General features: G+C 36.2%; 1 protein-coding gene across 1 annotated transcript in view; it reads left to right on the plus strand.

Annotated features, from left to right (window-relative positions):
* The window catches only part of LOC145672808 (uncharacterized), a 52,878-nt gene that overhangs the window by 19,891 nt on the left and 14,312 nt on the right, over window positions 1-18,675 (plus strand). The window contains exon 3 of the mRNA XM_081741964.1: window positions 10,001-10,137. Within this exon, the coding sequence (XP_081598090.1) occupies window positions 10,001-10,137 (137 nt within the window). The remainder of the gene's footprint in view (window positions 1-10,000; window positions 10,138-18,675) is intronic.

Below are 18,675 nucleotides of genomic sequence, written 5' to 3' on the forward strand. Positions count from 1 at the left end.
TAATCGAATAGTTGAAAACCGTTTATTTGTTAATCGAATAGTTAAAAACCGGATAAAGTTTAACGGTTAACCGTGAAAGCTGATCACTGTTTGATTTAAATTCTATTTACAAAATTTTGTTTGAAAATTGTTTGTTTAAAATTTTTTGTTCGAAATTTTTGTTTTGAAGTTTTTCGTTTCCAAATATTTTTTGTTTAAAATTTGTTTTGAAATTTTTGTTTGTAAATTTATTGTTACAAAATTTTTTGTTTGAAAATTTTTCGTTTCAAATTTTTTTGGGTTGAAAATTTTTTGTTTCAAAATTTTTGTTTCAACTTTTTTCGTTTCAAAATTTTTCGTTTCAAATTTTTGTTTTGAAAAATTTTTTAGTTTCAAGATTTTTGTTTAAAAGTTTTCGTTTCAATTTTTGTTTTGATTTTTTTAGTTTGAAAAGTTGAAAAAAAAAGTTTTAAATGCCAAGAATCATGTACAAAGTTTCCACCTAATTCCTAGAGAACATTGACCAGGGACCTCGTCGCACATTAAAACCAAATCATCGATCACGTGACTGTACTACACCCGAATGGTCCTACCAAATTGAAAGGGGATACCCGTCCATACCTTATCAAATAGGATACATTGAGTCAATAACCGAACACGTGGTTGTACTTAAAAATTTAACAATAGAAACACCGAAACATATTGAGGTCCTGTACTATAATACCAAATGTTTAAATTGGGCAATTTCCAAAATTTAAGGGGTGGGCCAAGGTACCCCTCCTGGGGTGCACCAATGTACCTATGTCTTATGATAGATAATGAACCCCTATACATGACCATATAACCATATAAGGTAATAGGACCTCATCAAAGGGGGATAAAATGTACCAAATACCAAACACGTGGTTGTACTAAAATTTTGGCAATTTTGTACCCCTAAAAGGGAACAAGGTGGACCACCCAAATTTATCATAATACATGTTAGGGTCCAGTACTATAATACCAAATATATAAAATGAGCAATTTCTAAAATTTAAGGGGTGGGCCAAAGTACCCCTCCGAAATTTTTAAAGGAGTGCACAAATGTACCTATGTCTTATGATAGGAAATAGACCCCTATAATAACCATATAACCATATAAGGTAATAGAACCTCATCCAAGAGGATAAATTGGGTCAAAAGACCAAACACGTGGTACAACGTATTGCTTACGTTTATATTTTGGCAATTTGTACCCCTAAAAGGGAACGAGGTGGACCACCCAAATTTATCATAATACATGTTAGGGTCCAGTACTATAATACCAAATATATAAAATGAGCAATTTCCAAAATTTAAGGGGTGGGCCAAAGTACCCCTCCCAAATTTTTCAAGGGGTGCACAAATATACCCATGTCTTATGAAAGGAAATGGACCTCTGTATACGCCCATATAACCATATAGGGTAATAATACCTCATCAAAGGGGATAAATTGAGCCAAAAACCAAACACGTGGTATAACGTATTGCTTACGTTTATATTTTTGGCAATTTTGTACCCCTAGAAGGAAATGAGGTGGACCACCCAAATTTATTATAATACATATTAGGGTCCTGTACTATAATACCCAATGTTGAAATTGGTCAATTTCCAAAATTAAAGGGGTGGGCCATGGTACCCCTCCCAAATTTTTGAAGGGGTGCATTAATATACCCATGTCTTATGAAAGGGAATAGACCCCTGTATACGCCCATATAACTATATAAGGTAATAATACCTCATCAAAGGGGATAAATTAGGTCAAAAACCTCCGAAATTTGAATTTTTGGCAATTTTTTACCCATGAAAGGGAACGACATAGACCCCGAATACTGCTAGAGGTACATACTATGGTCCTAGGCTACCATACCCAATTTTTAGATTTGGCAATTTCCAAAATTTAAGGGGGGTGGTTCTAGGTACCCCTGCCAAAATTTAGGGGGTGGGCCAAGGTACCCCTGCCAAAATTTAGAGGGGGTGGTCCTAGGTACCCCTAGGTCATTGACCCTGGGCCAAGGTCATTGACCTTTGACCTATGACGTCACAAAAATTTTTGCTGACTCGGCGCAATATACGGGGACCCCTACTACTGACGGGACCTAGTGACTGTAGAAAATGTTTTATTTCTTTATTTCTCTTTTCTTATGTTAGAATTTATTTTTAACATGTCTCTCAATCTGTCATCGGGTTATTTCCTCAAGCATTCAAATGTGGAACATTTCTTCAAGTACCTTACTGTGCTACTGATCATAAACTCTGAATACACGACAGGAGTAAAAATCTTGACTAAAACCAAGATGTGGGAACTCATTTTCATTTGTGATAAAATAAATACGGTGTTGCCTCAAATTAGGTCAAATTTTACTATGAAATTTTAGATTAGTAAGAATTAAGGTTTTTCATGGAGCTCTGAATATTCCTCAACTATGTGTGATCACGAACAAAAGTGCGCTCAAACTTGAAATTCTTCATATCCTTCCACGGTAGACAGCCAAAAATGCAGTGAGGATTACTTTGTTGAGAATAAGTAAGGCTTTTTACAATTGTTCTAGTTCGTTCAAAACATGTCAGTTTAGCAAACTGCAAAAAAGTGGAATAAAATCCATACCTCTGCAACGAATAAAAAATCGGGAAGAAGACACCATTTTAAATCTACACAGCGATTGATATCATGAGAAACTTACAAAGAGATTTTATTTTACCTTAGACACACCAAGGAAAAACCAATGTTGTTCAAACTTTCGTTTTATTTCACAGGATAAAGTTATTTGTCAAATCTCTGGATGTTTTACATTATTCGTTTCAATGTTACCTTTACTTTTGTTAGTTTTCAGTTCTAATGCATACTGAAAATTTATGAAAAACTATTACGTAGTGCGGGATGATTTGACTCTTATATTTGTTTTGTGAAAATTTATTTTATCCGCAAAACCATCGTATTTTTCATTTTCTTTAAAAAAATGTACTATTATTATGTATCATTTACATTAAAGATAACAGGAACATTTTTCGGTGTTATTGATTTCCAGTGTATTCGGAAAATGTAGTTAAGAAAACAAAAGGACAATCTACAAAAGAAAAAAAAAGAAAAAAGAAAAGAAAAGGAAAGAAATAAAGAAAAAGAAAACAATATGTGCAGCGCGTCACAGTTTAATTTCTCGAAATCATTGCATCAGTAGAAATCCTGTTATATATTTCAAACATAATCTAGTAATAAAAATATGTTTGAGCATTTTGTGAGCACCTGAGTTTGTGTAATTTGATCTCCACTTAATAATACAAGCATGTTCCTATAAGAAGCATTTACGATATCAAACGAGCGAGTTGTCTCTTGAAGAACACCGTAACATATCATTCACTATCCCTTGTAATATTCTAACAAGGGACATATGCGAATCGTGACAGCTAGATATTTATGGAAATTGGTGCCTTGACTAATTGTGTATTGCTAATCATCGTGGTGATAGTCATTCGGGGCGGAAATGCCTTGTTTAGCCGCTAAGTATAACATATATACCACGCAGTGACAGGGTGGGTGCTTTAAAAAGCCAAAAATAGGCTCGCATAGGTGTGCAAGTAACCTGATACCTATGGGAGGGGGGCAGGTCACGGAAGTAGTGTCACACAAGCAGTGTTGCCACCCCAACACAAACGTATAATTTTTCAAATAGAACGTGTACCATTTTATAGCATTAAAACAATATGATTAAACGTAAAAGAAAATAAGAAAAAGGAGTGTTATCAGTGTTGTCAAATAAGGGAAATACGAGTCTCTAAAGTTGAGAAATTATGGGGCACGTACAGAGGAACGAACAAATGTACAATAACAACAATACTGCAGAAGGAACAAATGTATAGTGGGAAATAAACCACAGCATTCAGCGACTAACGGGCTTGATGCTTCATATCGAGTGTGCGGCTAGGGCAAGAAATGTATTTTGCAATACTATCTATGTCTTTCCTGTTGTGTGTATTGGTGTATTATGTTAAAATATTTTGCGCCTGTATATTAACTTACTGTTAACCTGAATGCAGTGTGTTTTGTCTTCATCTTTGTCTCGCATGTTAACGTTTCCTACACTCTTGACTGACACCCATCACAGGTCATTAATCTTTACGAATCGATTCTGACGTACTTTCTTGTCATAGGTTTGTTACCTTTCGTGCCACAGCTCTTCTGTACCCTTTTCATGTGGTGCGCCGTCTCTTCTTTAGTTTGGAAAGCAGGATTTATGCAGTGTTGCAACCCCAATATAGTTTTGCTTATTTTCTTTCACGTTTTATGTCAATTGTTTTAATGCCATAAAATTGTATACGTTCTATTTGAAAAATTATAAACTTGTGTAGGGATGACAACATTGCTTGTGTGATTGTCATGTTCTTGGTCACGTGTCCCCCTCCCATAGGAATCAGGTTACCTGCACACATTTTTCATTTTCTGCCTTTTACCGGCGTTTTTGAGGTATAACTCGGCACAGCCTCACTCTGTTACTGCTTGGTATATATGTTATATGGAGCAGGTAAACAAGGCATTTCCGCACCTAGTCACTATCACCACGATAATTAGCGATCCACAATTAGTCAGGGTACCAATTTTATTAAATATCTAACTGTCGCGATTCGCATACGTCCCTTGTAAGTAATTGAGAACTGTAATTTCGTAAAGAAGAATAAACAAAATTGAAACAAAACAAAGAAATATGAATATGGATGAATGTTCTTGTTCTTGATAATATTTCAGTAAGATCTACAGATGGTGATCAGAAAAATGGAAACACCTGTAGTTGGCAACACGTCAGTTGTATTGGTTGGCAGTGATGTCGTGGCGCCCGCAGCGCCGGACCGCTGGTGGTGGTGTGTTAGATCGGTCTCCATACTACGTCAGGCTCCAGTGGAACAGCAGTGTCCAGTGGCTGCAGCAGACGGAGGTAGTGTAAAATGAGAAACCTCTCAGATTTTCAAAGAGGGCAAATTGTTGGTGCGCGGTTATGTGGACTGAGTGTGACGGCAGTGGCTACTGTGTTAGGTGTGTCGCGTGGGACAGTGTCGAAGGTGATGACGGCCTACATAACACACGGGAAAACCACATCGGGGAAGCAGAACAGTGGGCGGAAGAAAATCATGAGTGACAGGTCACGCCGGGTATTAAAGCGCATTGTCACGCAGAACCGTCGTGCCACTGCGGAGCAAGTGACGGAGGAACTCAATCAGCACCTCCCCCACCCTGTTTCGACAATCACAGTCCGCCGCGAATTACATGACATGAACTTACGGGGTCGTGTTGCACGGGCCAAACCGCTCATCAGGGACCATAGCGCTTTCGCACGCCGCAAATGGTGCCGCGACCATGCAACTTGGACCGTTGAGGACTGGAAACGTGTTATATGGTCGGATGAGTCAACCTTCACCCTATTCCCAACCACGGCCCGTGTTTATGTATGGAGAACGCCCAAATAAGCTTATGATTTGTAGTGTCTCCGCCCAACTGTGAAACATGGTGGCGGCTCGGTGATGCTGTGGGCCGCCATATCATGGTTTTCATTGGGTCCTGTGATCACACTTAGCGGACGAATCACTGCCAACGATTATGTCGCAATTTTAGGAGACCACTTGCATCCTATGGTCCGGATGTTGTTCCCGGACAATGACGCCATCTTCCAGGATGATAATGCACCCATTCACACAGCTGGCGTTGTTGCAGCGTGGTTTCAGGAACATCGGGATGAAGTTCAACACCTCCCCTGGCCCGCCCAATCCCCAGATTTCAACATAATTGAACATCTATGGTCCGTCTTGGAAACACGACTCCGGCGACGATTTCCACCTCCATCCTCTCTCACAGAACTGGCCGATACCCCGCACGAGGAATGGAGTAAAATTCCACTTGCTACAATTCACGACCTCTATGCCTCCATCCCACGTCGCATCAAGGCTGTTCTGAAGGGGAAAGGTGGCCCGACATTATATTAATCTGGTAAGTTGCAATTTCGTTCAGGTGTTTCCATTTTTATGATCACCATCTGTATCTCCATTCTTTCGGTTAATATGCGCATGATTCTTGTATCTCATTTCTAGATGGAGAACTTTGAGCAAATACATTTCATCATTCACCTTGTAAGAACAAATTAAATTTGAATGTTTTATTTTCAAGTAGATTGGATTTGAATTGAAGCCCATAGAATTACTAGACGAGCGCCTATAATACCTCGATTATTCTTCCACTGCTGGCGAAGTCTTGTAATTTGATAGTTGTCTTTATAAAATGGAGGTCGAAGAGAAAAAGAACGGGAAAAATGTTAGAATTTATAAAAACAGAAATACACACAGAAACTTTTCGCTTGCCGAGTGAAAGTTAAAGTACCCAAATCTCCCTTAGGACAACAATTTTGAAGAAATCTTGTGGGATACTAGTCACCGAGCAGTAGTAGGTTAAATCATATTTTGCTCTTTTAACATATTTTTTGGAATACTAGTTACTAAGAAATTTTTTTAAAAATATTTTCACTAACTTACTCGGTTACTTTAGTCAAGAAGAATGAGGCCTTAAGCCATTATTTTGATTTAATTCTCGGTTAAAAGTTATTTTGACATCCACTCGGTTAAATTAGCAAAGTAAATTGTGCCAAGTAGTGCTTGGTTGCTAGAAACCGAGAATTTGCCAATCTTAGCAACTATACTACTTACTTACTTGCAACCGAGTTTCGGCTTGTTTAACGCTGAACTATTATAATATTCTGACTGTATTTATAGTCATACACTATAAATACAGGGCATCGTTAGCGTTGTGAAAGGAGAGCAAGGTGCACACCTTGAATAAATTTGCGCAGCTCCTTCCATACCCCAGATTTTCGGGAAAGATAACATTGAAGTTATAAGTGAATATTAGAAGCATTATAAATTAAACTAGCAAACCTAGCTTGCTCAGGACACAATGTTGTCTGAATGATTGAATATGATACAAAATTTAAAATATTTATGGCTACCACAGTAGTTTTAATAACACTTTAATAATATCTTTAATTAAGGATTTCTCGATAATTACTCGAATTTAAGACGTCCTCGAATCTAAGACGCACCCCGATTTCGCTGCGTTAAATTAAGGAAAAGTAGTAATATGTTCCGTTTTTACTATTACTAAAGCGTTCTTTGATATTGGTCATTTTCGGTGATTTTTGTATATCCCTCTCCCCTCCCCATGTTTCGGGGCACGACATCGGAAGTATCATTGTTCATCTCAGAGACCTCCAAAACAGAAGTGTCACTGTTCATCTCAGCGATCCCAAAAACTATAGATACGACACTAATATTGTTCATTTTCGATCATTTTCAAATGTCTCTCCCCTCCTTTCAAATGTCTCTCCCCCTCCCTTAAGTTACACGTCAAAGGGACAAATACCATCTCAGATTCGAACTTCATCTAGGTTAATGAAAATTTGATCGAGATCGGTCAGGTGGTTGAAAATTTGATCATCTCCTCCTCCTCCTCCCCTACGTTGCATCGTCAAAGTTAAACGATAAAAATTATCCCAGGTCCGAATGTCATGTATGTTGAAAATTTGATCGAGATCGGTTGGGTGGTTCAAGAGTTAAGTTATATTTAACTTTATATATTAATCTCCCCTTCCACTCCCCCTCTCCTAGGGTCTACCGTCAAAGTGAAAATATTAAAAATCTTTCTTCTAGTCTCGAACGTCATCTATGTTGAAATTTGATCGAGATCGGTCAGGTGGTTCAAGAGTTATTAAGTTTTATTTATATATATATATATATATATATATATATATATATATATATATATATATATATATATATATATATATATATATATATATCCCCTCCCCTCCTCCTATTCTAAGTTCTACCGTCAAAGGGATATGATAAAAACACTCCAGCTCCGAATCTCATCTATGTTGATAATTTGATTAAGATCGGTTGGGTGGTTTAAGCGTGATGAAGTCACAAAGACAGTCACTTTTATTTTTATTTTTTGACATATATGCCTCCTCTTCCCCTAACCTACATTGTGCCGTAGAAGTAAAATGATGAAAACATCCCAGGTCCGAACATTATCTATGTTGAAAGTTTGATCGAGATTGATTGGGTGGTTCAAGAGTTATTAAGTTTTATTCATTTTCATATATTTACCCTCCTCCCCTCCCCTAAGTTCTACCATCAAAATGAAATAATAAAAACTTCATCTATGTTGAAAATTTGATTGCGATCGATTGGATGGTTCAAGAGTTATTAACTCACGAACATGGTCACTTTTATTTTTATATGTATTAATTTTAGTTTATCTCCCCTCCTCCACATCCCCTACGTTGTTCCGTCAAAGTGAAATGGTAAAATCTATCCCAGGCACGAACGTCAACTATGTTGAAAATTTGATCGAGGTTGGTCGTTTGGTTCAAGTGTCATTAAGTTTTATTTATTTTTTTTTATAATTCCCCTCCTCCCCCTCCTCAAAGTTCTACGGTCAATGTGAGTAGCTAAGAACATTCCAGATCAGGACTGCATGTACGTCAAAAATTTGATCGAGATCGGTCGAGTGGTTCAAGAGATTAAGAGTCACAAACATAGTCACTTGCAATTTGGATCTGAAGTTTTTTGTTCACAGACACCGGAAGTTACAAGTCAACTACTAAACTAAAATCTTATAAACGGAGAGACTTTTCGTCTTGGGATTTTTGTCCTGACGTATTACTTCTTTTTCAATGACTCTCACTGAAATTTGGAAACACTGGTAAATTTGAAAGTGCACTGAGCTATTTCCCACCGAGGTCTGATGAACGATATTTTAAAGTGTGCCCTAGCCGCACCCGCTCAACGCTAGTGTCATTCCTGTCTCGAAAAGAGACTTTGTATTATCTGTTACAAAAGAACATGCATGGTTTTCGCGGGATAGTATCTTTTGTCGTTTACTATGAGAATAAAATCGGTACGCGTACCTTGCTACCATCTCGCGATTTAATTGAATGTTTTAAAGATTTGAAGATTCAATCTCTCACAAAACCGATAAATGCATTATCTTTCTTTTTGCAGTTCACACAAGACACAATAGAAATATCATAAAACTTAATAAAAAGAAGAAAAAAATAGGTTTTTTCAGAACTTCAAACTTACATATATTAGTCACATATATAGAGGGTCTACTACATGTTGTTCGTGGATCACACTCACAAAATTGGTGTTTGGTTCTGGTCATGTCTTATCTTTGTGTTTTCATTCATTGATCAGATAGGAGAATATCAAAAAGAAAAATGTGATTACAAATTTAGGTGTGATTCGACACTCTGCAGTCTTTTTTTTTTTTTTTTTTTTTTTTTAGTCAAGTGAAGAGGGTGAAGTATGTTTTTACAAGGATAAAGACCGTTCTAGATTTTTCTATTAATAAAATCTAGCAATAGGTTTACAGCTGAAGAGTGAATTGAGTTCTCTTCAATTATAGTCCATGAACAGCTATAATCATCAAGACAGATTTCAGTTATTTTGTCTGTGGTCAGCATGTTGACTTCCATTATCTTTATTTTTGGAACTAAATGTAACTAAAATCATTTTTTGTTTAGCAATAAAATATTCATCTTTAGTTCTAAACAAAACAGAGAGCACAGCTCAAAGGGCCATTATGCCATTACATTTCTTTAATAAACAAATTAAAAGCCCAGACTCCAGTCCAGTACAATGGACTTTTGCACATTTGGACTGTTGAAACGACGTCTTTAACACCGTAGCCGCATATCCTGGATGGTCTATGGAAAACGTGCAGGGAGGAGTGGGACAGAATTCTCATGCTTGTCCTGCGCTGGAACTTGCTGCAATGGAAACTGGGATGCCGTGTGATAGTCCACAATGCTGGGGTTCCAACAGAACAAGATCAGTGGTGGTGGCATAATATCTCTTAAGGTAACTACCCGTCAAAATGTTCGGATACAAAGCGAACGAAGTTCTGTATTTGTTGGAAATCAAGTAATAACTAATAAGGTATTTATATATTTCTTACAGGATACAACAGCTCATAACTATCTTGACAGGAATAGGCGCTGTTGCTGGCGCTTGCCTGATTCTGTTTACTTGTTGCCTATTCTGCCCATTCTGTTGGCTGTACAAGAAGAGAGGACAGCTAAATGAAATAGCCAATGGTACGTATTCTATTGCTGATTCATTTTAAAAGAAAACACCCAAACTTATACATACAAATGTCACTATTTAATCACATAGTAACATTTTATTCCTCAGTTGGTCACCACGTCTCTGACAAATGAGTGATTCTATTGTTTTAGAGTCCACATTTTAATTATCCTTATGAAAAACTTATGAACTTGGTTTTCTCAGGGATCTAGGTAATAGTTTTTTTTTCTCCTTACTAAGGAAAATATGTAGATGCCGAAATGAGTGGTAATATGAAGTTGCAAAATTCGGTAAACATGCAAGTGAAATATGACATTTTAATATATGTTATAGGTAGGGGCATGAGTTTTTCGTAATTTGAAATTAAACATTTCGTATTTTGTCGCATTTTGAGATATAACATTTCTCATTTCGTCGCTAAATTATTTTACACGCTCTAATATACAAACTCTGATATATATTATACAAACTCTAATGTAAGCCCAACATAAGTAATAAGCAATAAACAATAATGCTACGTAGGATAAAGAAGTTATTTTTTATGCAGTTACTAACAACAAATTACTTCTTTCTTCTTTTACAAGTCCAAAAACTTAAAATACACTTGCATAGTATCATCACGATTGCTATCACAAAACACCGTACATTGCATTAGTTATACGTAAAATAAATAAATAAATAAATAAACAAATAAATAAATAATAATAATAATAATAATAATAAACATGCAAAAAACATACATACATACAATACATTAGCGCAGTATCTTCTTGTATATCTCGTATGCAAATTATTATTATGATGAAAAGTGCAGCATGTTGCATGATTCCACACTTTCTTCTTTCATTCGTATCCTTCTATCATTGATTACCAAACTGTATTACGAAAAAAAACTTTTACAGTCAGTATTCGTTAATTGGAAGCCATATTGCAGACAGGCACAAATTACTAAAGTTTAAATTTTTCTTTCCTTTGGAAAATTGTATTTTTTATTTCCGTATTTTAACAACTGAAATTAACGTTTTAAAAAATTCGCAATTTGTCGCGTTTTACGGCATATTTCGCTCAAAATGTCAGTTATCGCATTTTATCGCAGCTTCAAAATACTTATTCCCTTACTCAATCTGATGTAGTTCGTTGAAACACTAACTCACGACTTTGTCGGAAAACTTTCGCGATTTTGCGAAAAACTTGAGAAAAACTCCTGCCACTAGTTATAGGAATACAATCAACCTCCTTTGCGATAAATTCGCGATCTGATAAGACTTTTGGAACATCATACAGTGAGCACTTTTTTTTTTTTTTTTTTTTTTTTTAGGAAACAAGTGAAAATCTCAAAATTGTGTTTAAAATGTGTGTGTGTACATGTAAGTACAAAGTATATTTTTGTATGAAATAACTTGTGTTAGGTGTTTTAACAATAATGAATATCTGTTTGGACCATATTTACTAAAATAACCACAATTGGCGCTAAAAACGTGTTGCCCTTTCTAGCACACAGGTGTATGGCAAAAGCGTACTTGCATGGCATTGTGTGTTAAGGAAGACTTTGGAGGAAGAAGAACTCAATTTCTTGTGCAGCGTATCGCTGTACAGAGACATTTGAAAGAGAAAATGATACATTGTTTCACGCTTAAGTTACACATATCTTTAGACATTGGAAACTTGTTTATCTGCAAATGTATTTTAATATGTAAAATCGAGGCTATTATATTGACCCACTTACTGGCTCCTCGAACTGCAGAGACCTTGCTCAATTGCTTTGAAAGTTAAAGTTCGTATTATTTTAATCAAATATGAGGAGAGGTTTATAATTCTCTACAAAATTTCAAACCATTAATAGGTTATCTACTGAAGAATAGTGACAGTCAGGAACGTACGCAGGGTGTGAACCCTGGGATCTGGATTTCTCGAAATCTAATTTTTTTCTTTAAATTTAGTTTAATTTTAGGGTCACTTCTACCAATTTTAATATAATTTGTCCTCATATTGGATCGCCCGAAATAAATTCTTGTGTACGTTCCTCGTGACAGTAGATACACTAAGCTGACACAAAGTGTAGGAAAGGCCATAAGTTGAATGTATGGCTTCTGAAAGGAATAAATGTGTTTAATTACATAGTTAAATACATAGTGAGCATTGTTTATTATTAATTAAAGCATTTAGTGCATTTTTTTTTAAATATTCGCTCTACATCTCAAAATGATTGAAACCACAATATGACTCATCGATGTGCTACAGTTTAGTCTTTGCTTTCATTTTCTTTTCTACTCCAGCTGATCGAGATAAAACCTAGAAGTAGCATAAGGTTTTATTAAAGTGTAATATATAATTAAGTAAAATATATATCTATTTATTAATCATGCTGCATAAAATAATACCAAAAATATTCATCAAACAGCGTGTCTGATATATGCATTTTCAATTGATTGATTGATGGGGCTTCAACTTTTCTTTCAGTTCCGAGGCTATATGAGACGGGACCACTTTGCTACAGTGGAATCCAAATCACTACTTGGGTTTGTATTGGAGGCAACCACTTTCCATGGATCAGTCATAACTAAACGCAGAGCTTCCTCGTGGCCTAATAGTTAGCATATGCGTTATGGCGCGGGAGACCCCGGTTAGATTCCTTGTACAGCTCACAGATGACGAGAAGAACCCTAAAAGAGGGGAAGCGGGGAAAGGTCAACGACACGGTCAAGTCCATTTTCGGTTTTTGAGGTGTGGTCTAAACTTAGATGTCGTCTGCTACTCCGAGTAATTATCTATGTGCTATTCCGTGCTGTCATTTGAAACCCCCGTGCGAAAAGTGGGCGAGCCCATACCTACGTCACACTACTTCTGCAAGGGTTCTTCTCGTCATCTGTGAGCTATAAGAGCTCATGTGCTTCGGATCCTACGTTAAGCTGTAGGTGCACGTCTCATATTGTTTTGCTACTGACACGAAAGCTAACATCAAATCCAATCGTAACCAAAGGCCTTGGCCACTTGACACCGAAGATGAATAAATTCAAGTGGCATGAATTCTTAAATGAATTAATTCTTATTTTCACCAAAGTAACCTGTCACTGGAGTTAAAAGTGTATTTATAGATTGGTTTAATGTCTGTTAACAATAATGATTTCGAAATTAATTTCTTTCAAGTGAAAATGTAACTTTGGAACCTAATGTACAATTACGAATCACTCATTTATTTCAACTATATCGTGCAAAGGAATAATCCTAAATAGTGATGATTTCAAGGGATTGCCCTGGGGAAGGGGAATTATGCCCCTAATGCAAAGAAATTTACCGGGTTATTTCTCACTTCTGTTTCAAGCAGGGTCACCAGTAATTTCGTAGTATTAGTTTCATCCACTGTTTATTTCGAATTTTGAAATCTTCTGAAGTCGTCACTGATTTTATTTGCTAAAGAAAAGAATTATAATTCTCCTCAGATCAAGTATTTGAACACAAAATTTCTAATTAACGTTTTGAAAAACATCATCAGTCTTATTCTTGTACTCTAAATCACCAGACACTTGGTAGTTAGTTTCCTGAAAACCATGGATATATTCATTAATTAAACTTGTAGTTAAGAACCACTAATGTTTCCTAATTTAACTTGTCATTAATCCCTACAATCAATCAATCAGAAGAGTTCCTCCTCCATGAAGTCCTGTTTCAACTCTATTTTTCTCACTACATCCTAGATGCTAAAATACTGATTTAGTCTGGCATCAAAATATTATTTTTTCGGTATTCGTAATAATTAATTACGACTAAGTATTGTACATTAACATTTTTATGTTTCTTGTGCTTATTTCAGCGACATAATTCATTTTCTAAACAAAATATAATTACTATTTTGGAGCGGAATCGCAGTTAATTTGTAGAACTGTTTAGAGAACCATACTGTACAGAGTGCACGAGGAAGAATGTATGCTTTTCAAAAATTTATTATGGGGCCCCTAATGTGATATTAGTATCCTTTAGACCTATATAGACCCAAAGCAAGATAATGAATCAGTTTTTTATACCTATCTTACAAAGGTTCAATATGGGCTTCCTTTGTGATGCGGTAGATATCTAGTCGATAGTTTATTTCCTTCTATATTCGAATCAACATGTCTCTTGTAACGACAGCAAAAGCTTCTGTGATCTGCTCTTGCAGCTCCGTTAGATCTTGAGGCAATGATGGAAGAAAGACTCAATTTTTGACAAAACCCCATTAAAACAAGTTGCATGGTTCCATGTCTGGAGATCTCGGAGGCCATCTCAATAACGCTTCATCAACAGGGCCAGTGCGACCTAACCAACGCTGTGGGAGATTTTCTTTCAAATACTCTCTCACGCATTATGGAAGTGGGATGAAGCTCTATTTTGTAGGAAAATGAAATCTCAGGAGTGCTGTTCAAGTTGAGGTAACAACCGTATCTGGAGCATGTCAAGATATGAGTGTCCCGTTACAGTTCTTTCTGCAAAGAAAAATGTTCTATAAAGCTTCCTTCTGCACATGGCAACAAAGACGTTCAACTTTGGGGAATTTTTAATATACTGAATGATTCGTTTTGAACCCCAGATTCGCACATTATGCCAATTGATTTTGCCGTTGATATGGAAAGTCGCCTCACCATAAATATTGTCCTATCCCTCAACTCACAATTTTTCAGAAATCCCAATATGCCTATACTGAAGACAGTGCGAAGTTCTTTGTCATCTTCAGTGACTGCCTGTATAAGTGCCTGTTTGTAAGTCTTGAATTTAAACGCTTACGAAAAACATCTCAGACTCTAAGTCATTGCTCGCTTTCCGAACTAACTTCGTGGGGCTGCGTTGCAAGGATTGCCGAACTCGATCCTCTGTCTCCCCTGAAAGCGAAGGATGGCTGGTGCTTTCACCTTTGCATAGGCAACCTGTCCTCATGAGTTGTGTATGCCAACGGACGGAGTTCGATCCCAAACTGTTGGCAAAAGTTGCATTGAACTATGATAACGGACATTGTCACGTCATATGTATTTCATTGTCATACGTATTCCACAGTACAAAATGCCTTTTGTTGTTGTGTGGGGGTCCATCTTGAAAAAAGTGTGGTCTCAGGAACGGCGAGTATTTGAATTAAAATTTGGAGTATCTAACAGCAATCCTTGTCACTGACCCTCTTTCCACACACCGGGCACCTAGAAAAGAAGTAAAGAAAAGGCTACAATCTTTTTCGGACACATTGTATGATAGAAATCCTTCTTATTAATTACAAAGGGAGATTACCCTTCATCCTACGGATAATTTGGACGCGACAGTTCAAACATATTTTAAATGATGCTCTTTTAATGAATATTTCTTAGTAGAAGTGCTATTTTATTTAACTAATTTATGGATTAACAAATTTCTTGCAGACACAACATATTAACATACTTCACTTAGGGATAATGAAATAGTATATTATTTCTTTGTTTTATCAAGATTAACCGCGCAACTGAAATTAAATATGAAGAGCTTATTTTAATATACAGGTATCAACTTGTATCGTATGAGATGTACAGAAGCCTGAAATATTCATTATGTTTTTATATCGTTCGTACTCTGTGTTTATGTGTATAGCTTTTCTTACTCTACATCCAGATACAGTAGCTGTCCGAGTGAATTTGTGTGTTCGAGTGAATGCATTATTTAACGCTCCGAAAGTATGAAATGCTTTTAATCCTTTAGTAGTATTATGTTTTTTCTTTAAATAATTGATATGTTTTGAGTTCTAATTAGAAATCTTGTTTAGATCTGCACGTGATAACGTCGCTTACCTATTCAAATAAATAACACGTAGCTGGTTTTTTGTCCATTTTTGTCATACAACTGGAAAACAAGTGACTGTTCAATCAACTAACATCGCGACTAACATAGTATGACGTCATATCCTTCTCGTTGCCATGGCGATCGCAATTTTATTTTCTAAACAGCATTAACTAAGAACCTAAATACAAAGCGAAAACAGTAATATGTTGATTCCCAGATTACAAATATTAGAGTCAAAGAAACACTTACAGTATATGTGTAAAAAAGATTTCCAATGAATGAAACTACGAAAATATTGAAAAAGCAAGCAATTAGGTAAATAATATATTAAAATGTGTTAACCATTGAAAATGAAATGTTTTTCCTGATAATGCAGATTTTCTATATTTTATACATGTGGAAGTTACATTAGGTGTCAAAATATACTTAACTTGTTTATTATCGGATATAAAATTTAAATTGACACACAATCATAGTCATACGTCTTGCGAATAAAATCAGAAAAACACACTGCTGAACAAGACTGCACTTATTAAATTTAAAAAACACATTAATACAAATGCGTTTTTTATACTAAATAAGTACAGTCTTGTTCAGCAGTGTGTTTTTCTAAAATTTAAATAAAGCTGGATTTTTTAATTTATTATCATCAGTATCACACATTACACTGCAAATGAGTAAGCCTACAGAATTAGTATTTAAAACTTATGCTGAACCATTGGATGTTTTCTTGTGCTGTCAGTGTATGTTTTCAAAGTAAATAGGAAATATAAGAAAAGATCCGATGGATGTTAACCGATCAGAAATTGGTCCAGATTGAAAATTCTCAGCATGCATATGGCTACAAGCTTAGTGTCCTTTTTTGTTTTTATTGTTTGTTTCTTTATTTTGTAGCCGGTGACGTGCATTTTCTCACGGTGCAATCTCGCACGGTGCTCATTATCGAGCAATTTCACACGGTCCTGGTTATCGCATTAATCAGTCAGCAGGTGTGGTGCATTTTCACACGGTCCATCTGCAATCACGTGATTCACCCTGAAACTTCTTTCACTACAAGGGGAGGGGGGACAGAACAACTATGAACTAAGTAAGAACAGAGAAAGAGCAAATACAAGTTAAATACGAACAATTGCAATTAATATTAGAGAAGGAGAGCTTAGAAAATGTTTCACTTTCACAAAAAGAATAATGAAGAAAGTAAGCAGAAATTAAAATAACAAAGAACAAGATAGAACAAAGAAATCAGCAAATAAAAACAATAGTAAAGAAGAAGAGAAAAATAGCATATACAATAAGAAATTGAAATAAATGAAAAAAAAAATAACAGAAACTATCGGAAATTGATATGAATACATAAAGAACAGCAAATGAAAATAAGAACAAATAAAGAATAATCAAAAATTAAAATAATTAGGGACAGAAGATAGAATAATCACATATTAAAATAAATAAAGAATAAAATAAGCAGCACATCAGAGAATTCAGACAGGTAGTTCAACAATCGAAGAAAAATGTGCCCGCCCTAGAGCATAGAAAAACGTTGTGATTTGTAAAGCACACAATATTAGCTCCATACTCCAAGGCGGTTCTAAGAAGAACCTTGTCATCTTGTTATTTTCCGAGCGAACAGCACGTCGTTAAGATGGAACCTTCTACTTTTGTACGTCGTCAACCCATTTTTACAGTTCATAGCCCATTATCTTAGCTTTTGGAGATAGCTCAAGCTTCTCAAGCAATTTTTAAGGTCTGCGCCATTTTCTAGCTTCTTCAGGACTAATTGCAATCGTTCGTCAAGACGGATGTAAGTGAATTTTCTACGCTTCTCCGAATTGCAGTCTAAGCCCTGTCTCGCGAAAGCATGAAAACTAGCTGTCGCATCTGCTTTTAATACACTCACAAGCTCAAAGATATGTGGTGTACTCTTAGATATGGTGCGATTTAACTTATTGTGCCAACCCTCCACTGGGTTGTTTGTTCTGTGCCTTTGACCGTTGCAGTTCCATATTTCTCTTGGAACATTTGGATTATCCTTCCATTGTTCAATGAAATAATCGTTGAACATTTCGATTTTCTGGCCAGATGGACAGTCCTCCATGACGGTGAGCCAACCTTCATCGATCCTGCTTGTTGGTATTAATGCCAATGCACTACACATGCGAACATGATGGCGTACATCTTCATTGTGGAGGTATTCTTCGACGAGACCTATACTCTGAATCTTCCGCCAGATACTCTGGTTGAAATGGTAATGCAGCCGGAAACCTGTGAATTGGGAAACACTGCACGCAACGCATTGATTGCAGCAAGTTCAAAATCTATTTTTAACACTCGAGGTTCGTTCTGGCCAGACCACGTTTTAAGAAATGTAAACAGTTGTTCGTATGTTCGCTCTGTTTTATCTGGCAACAATGCATACAAGACCGGTACAACCAGTGTCTTATCATGTGTGCTTCCTATGTCTGCATGTATGGTGTATAACTGGGAAAAATACTTACAGGAACTCTTGAACGTTCCGTCAAAAAAACATTGTTCGCTTTCCTTCAGTGCTGGTTTCAAACCCTCGTAACCAAAACACAGAATTCGTCCGTCTCCTTCCAGTGCGTCGTACTGTAAAAACGAGGTACCATCTTCAAGCCGAATCATATAATCGGGAAAGCAGATATTTCTAGGAGTCGGTGCACCTTGATGTATGCCGAGTGATTTCCTTCTAACACCATTTAAACCCCCTTTCTTCTGATCATACGATGGTATGGAGGTTACTAGGTCCAGACCTTGAT

Source organism: Thermobia domestica, chromosome 16 (genome assembly GCF_964235325.1).
Source record: "Thermobia domestica chromosome 16, izTheDome1.hap1.1, whole genome shotgun sequence".
In the NCBI taxonomy this organism is placed as follows: domain Eukaryota; kingdom Metazoa; phylum Arthropoda; class Insecta; order Zygentoma; family Lepismatidae; genus Thermobia; species Thermobia domestica.